This window comes from Humulus lupulus, chromosome 3 (genome assembly GCF_963169125.1).
Source record: "Humulus lupulus chromosome 3, drHumLupu1.1, whole genome shotgun sequence".
NCBI lineage: Eukaryota > Viridiplantae > Streptophyta > Magnoliopsida > Rosales > Cannabaceae > Humulus > Humulus lupulus.
The window spans coordinates 13,706,281-13,710,383 of NC_084795.1; the positions used below are offsets into that span (position 1 = coordinate 13,706,281).

The 4,103-nt window shown below is 36.7% G+C and overlaps 1 protein-coding gene across 1 annotated transcript; it reads left to right on the forward strand.

Annotated features, from left to right (window-relative positions):
* Positions 1 to 454: 454 nt before the first annotated feature.
* On the forward strand, positions 455 to 3,991 carry LOC133823667 (uncharacterized). The gene is made up of 8 exons (XM_062256517.1): positions 455 to 623; positions 837 to 936; positions 993 to 1,165; positions 1,282 to 1,472; positions 1,740 to 1,980; positions 2,449 to 3,078; positions 3,219 to 3,272; positions 3,516 to 3,991. Exons 1-8 carry the CDS (start codon positions 455 to 457, stop codon positions 3,989 to 3,991), a joined length of 2,034 nt encoding a protein of 677 aa, XP_062112501.1.
* The last annotated feature ends 112 nt before the right edge of the window (positions 3,992 to 4,103 follow it).

Sequence of the window (4,103 nt, forward strand, 5' to 3'; positions counted from 1 at the left end):
CAATTGTTGGGAAAGTGCTTGCTCATGGATTAAGAGGAAAACACCTATGTGATTGAGTGTTTAGAGAGTTTGATCCAAGATTGTTCCAAGAAGCTCCATTGAAGTCTTGTACTCATTTCGCTGATTGAATAAAGAAGAGATAGTGGTTTGTAAAACTGGATTAGGTTCAAGATCACATTGATCTTGTTCTGAACCAGTATATATACTTGTGTTGATTTATGCTTTCATATTTTTCATTTTCTAACTGTTTGATAATTAGTCTTACTGACTTGTGTTCTTAGATTCATCTCTAGTTCACTGAGATTCATCTGAGGTTCTTGAACTGGGAAACTTATCCTCATTTCAAACAAAATCAAAGTCAGGTTCTTGATCAAAATAGGAGAAGAAAGTTCAAGATCCTAGAGCTTTCGCATTACAACTGATACAGAACACAAGCTAGAAGACTATGTCAACCATGGCCAAGTTCGAGCTTGAGAAATTTGATGGTACAAATGATTTCTCATTGTGGAGAGAAAGTCTTAAAGGAATTTTGATACACCAGAAAGTAGTCAAGATTCTTGGAGATCAGAAGTTGCTGGCTGATAAGAAACTTGAAGAAATATTTGAGATGGAAGAAATGGCCTGTTACACCATAATCATGTACCTATCAAATGGAGTATGAAGGAAATTGACTTCAGAGACTACGACAAAGGGATTATGGGATAAGATGGAAAAATTATATTTAAAGCCTTCTGTTTCTAACAAAATTAATTTACTTGAAAGGCTTTATGGTTTTAGAATGAATCTTGTTATGTCTTTAGATGAAAACATTGACAAATTCAATGAAATCATTGTAGGTTTGGCAAATATCGAGCACAAGGTGGATGAGGAAAGCCAAGTAATAATCTTGTTGCGCTCATTACCAATGGCATACCAAGAAGTGAAAGCTGCAATAAAGTATTTCACTAGATGGAGTTCTTGAAGCATTGAAGTCCAAAGACTTTGAACTTCAGTTGGAGAAAGAATCCAAGAAGGATGAAGCTTACTTTGTTCGTGAAAGATCAACAAAGAGAAGCTCTTCAAGAAGCCATACACCATTTCAATCGCGTTCTAAATCAAGAGGAAAGGATTCAAGAACATGTTACCACTGTAGAAAGGCAGGACATATCAGGAGATTTTGCAATCTGTTAAGAAATCAACAAGGGTCCAGATCAAACCAAGACTAGAGAAGACCCATCTACAATCAATTTCATAATGAGAACAAACACCAGCAAGGAATGAAGTCTTAGAATGATTATGCAGCTGTGGCAGAAACCAAAGGTGACTGCTCATCAGAAGGAGAACTTTTCTCAATATCTGAGAAATCAGATATCAAAGAGTGGATCCTTGATTCAGGATGCACTTACCATATGTATCCTAACTTAGATTTATTTTTTTATTATAAAGAAACTGATGGTGGTAAAGTACTAATGGGGAATGATGTTTCTTGCAAGGTAATTGGTCTAGGAAAGGTGGCAATTTGATAGTTCAATGGAGAGGTGAAAGTGCTCAACAATGTGAGACACATACCCGAACTGAGAAGGAATTTATTATCCTTGGGAGCTCTTGAAGAAGAAGGACATGGCTACAAATCTTTGAATGGAAACCTAAAGATCACAAAAGGATCTTTACTGATCATGAAAGGAAAGAGAGTCAATGGACTGTATGTGCTAGAAGGAGAAACTGTAGCCATTGTTGAAACATCTTTTGTTAAGACTTAGGAAATTGAGATGCATCTATGGCACCAACGGATGGGACATATCAGTGAGCAGGGGCTGAGAGAGCTTCACAAACAAGGAAGCATAGACAAGTTGAAGACCTGTGCATTACCTTTCTGTGAAGCATGTGTATTTGGAAAGCAACATAAAATTAAATTCACTACAGCAAAGCACAATACCAAAGGAGTCTTGGAGTACATTCACTCGGATTTATGGGGGCCTAGCAAAATACCAACACACTCAGGTAAGCATTTCTTTCTATCTATTGTAGATGATTATTCTAGATGTGTTTGGGTATATTTACTTAGGACTAAAGATGAATGTCTAGAAAAATTTAAAGTATGGAAAAATCAGGTGGAAAATCAAACAAACTCTAGAATTAAGACTCTTAGAACCGATAATGGCTTAGAATTTATAAACCATGAGTTTGACATGTTGTGCAATGATTATGGTATCACTAGACATAGGACAGTAGTTAGTACTCCATAGCATAATGGAGTTGCTGAGAGGATGAATTGTACTCTACTAGATAAGGTTAGGTGTTTGCTAGTAAGTTCAGGGTTGTCTAAATCTTATTGGGGAGAAGCTCTTGCTACTTCATGCTATTTGATAAATAGGAGTCCTAACAAATCTATAGATTTGAAAACTCCATATGAAATGTGGTATGGAAAAGCCCCAAGCTTGAAACATTTGAGAGTTTTTGGTTGTGCAGCATATGCACACCAATCCAATGAGAAACTAGGCACTAGATCTGTCGAGGGAATTTTTCTTGGTTACCATATAGGAACTAAAGGTTATAGACTTTGTGTTAATCAAAATGGTAAGCCTAAAATTATAATTTCAATAAATGTTATCTTTAAAGAGCATGATTTTCCTCACTTGAAAACCAAGATTGGTAGTGTTTCAAATGATGCAGGTGGAACAAGTGAAAGGAACATGGCTGAGTTTGAAGTTAAGCTGAGAAACTTTGAAGGAAATACTCAAGCTGCTGCTGATATGAATGACCAAAATGAATTTGAAACTGAGCTAGATGCAACAGAACAACAACCTGATCTATCTGGGTATCAACTGGCAAGATATCGAGAGAGAAGAGCTATACAACCTCCAACAAGATATGTTGAAGCTGACTTGGTGGCTTATGCACTTGCATCAGTGCAGCAAATTGACACACCAGAACCCAACATTGTTGAAGAGGCTCTTTCAAGGAAGAACAAGGTTGAATGGAGTCAAGCAATGAAGGAAGAAATGGATTCATTGAGCAAAAACAGAACATGGGATTTAGTTGCAAAACCAAAAGGTCAGAAAATGATTTCATGTAAATGGATTTTCAAGGTGAAGGAAGGTTTGAGAAAGATGAGCCTTTGAGGTTCAAAGTAAAGCTCGTCGCAAAGGGGTTTACACAAGTGGAAGGAATCGATTTCAATGAAGTGTTCTCACCTATAGTAAAGTATAAGACTATAAGACTGATGCTATCTCTTGCAGCACAACAAAATTTAGAAGTAGAACAGCTTGATGTCAAAACTGCCTTCTTAAATGGTTTTATAGAGGATGACATTTATATGCATCAACCACCTAGTTTTCAGATGGAATCAAGCAACAAAGAGATGGTGTGCAAGCTTAGAAGGTCACTGCATGGACTTAAACAATCACCACGACAATGGAATAAGAGATTCGACACCTATGTTCAAGACATTGGATTTGTTAGATCAAAGTTTGATCATTGCCTATACTAAAAAAATCTTGAGCAATCTACATCAGTTTTTCTCTTACTATATGTAGATGCTCATTATGGGGAAGAACAAGATAGTGATAAAGGCATCAAAGACAAGTTGAAAGAAGAATTTGAAATGAAGGAGCTCAGTCAAGACCAAAAAATACTTGGGATAGAAGTGACAAGGAATAGAAAAGATGGGATTCTGAATCTTAAACAAGCAAGTTATAATCATAGGGTACTTCAGAGATTCAACTTGCAGGATTCAAAGAGTGTTTCAGTACCTCTAGGAGGAAAATTTGTACTTTCAAAAGATCAAAGTCCAAAGACTATCGAAGAGACAAAGGAAATGGCAAAAGTCCCTTATGCTATGGCACTAGGGTGTTTAATGTACATCATGGTCAGCACTAGACCAGACATAGTACATGCTCTAAGAATTCTTAGCAGGTTTATGTTCAATCCCGGATTAGAGCATTGGAATGCTCTTAAGTGGCTACTTAGATATCTAAAGGGAACTACTGAGATGGGACTGAGATACAAGTAGATGGATCAGAAAGTTACACTTGAAGGTTTTGTAGATGCAGACTATGCAGCAAGTAAGGATACAAGGAGGTCAATTACTTCATGTGTATTCACAACAAATGGAGATTGCATAT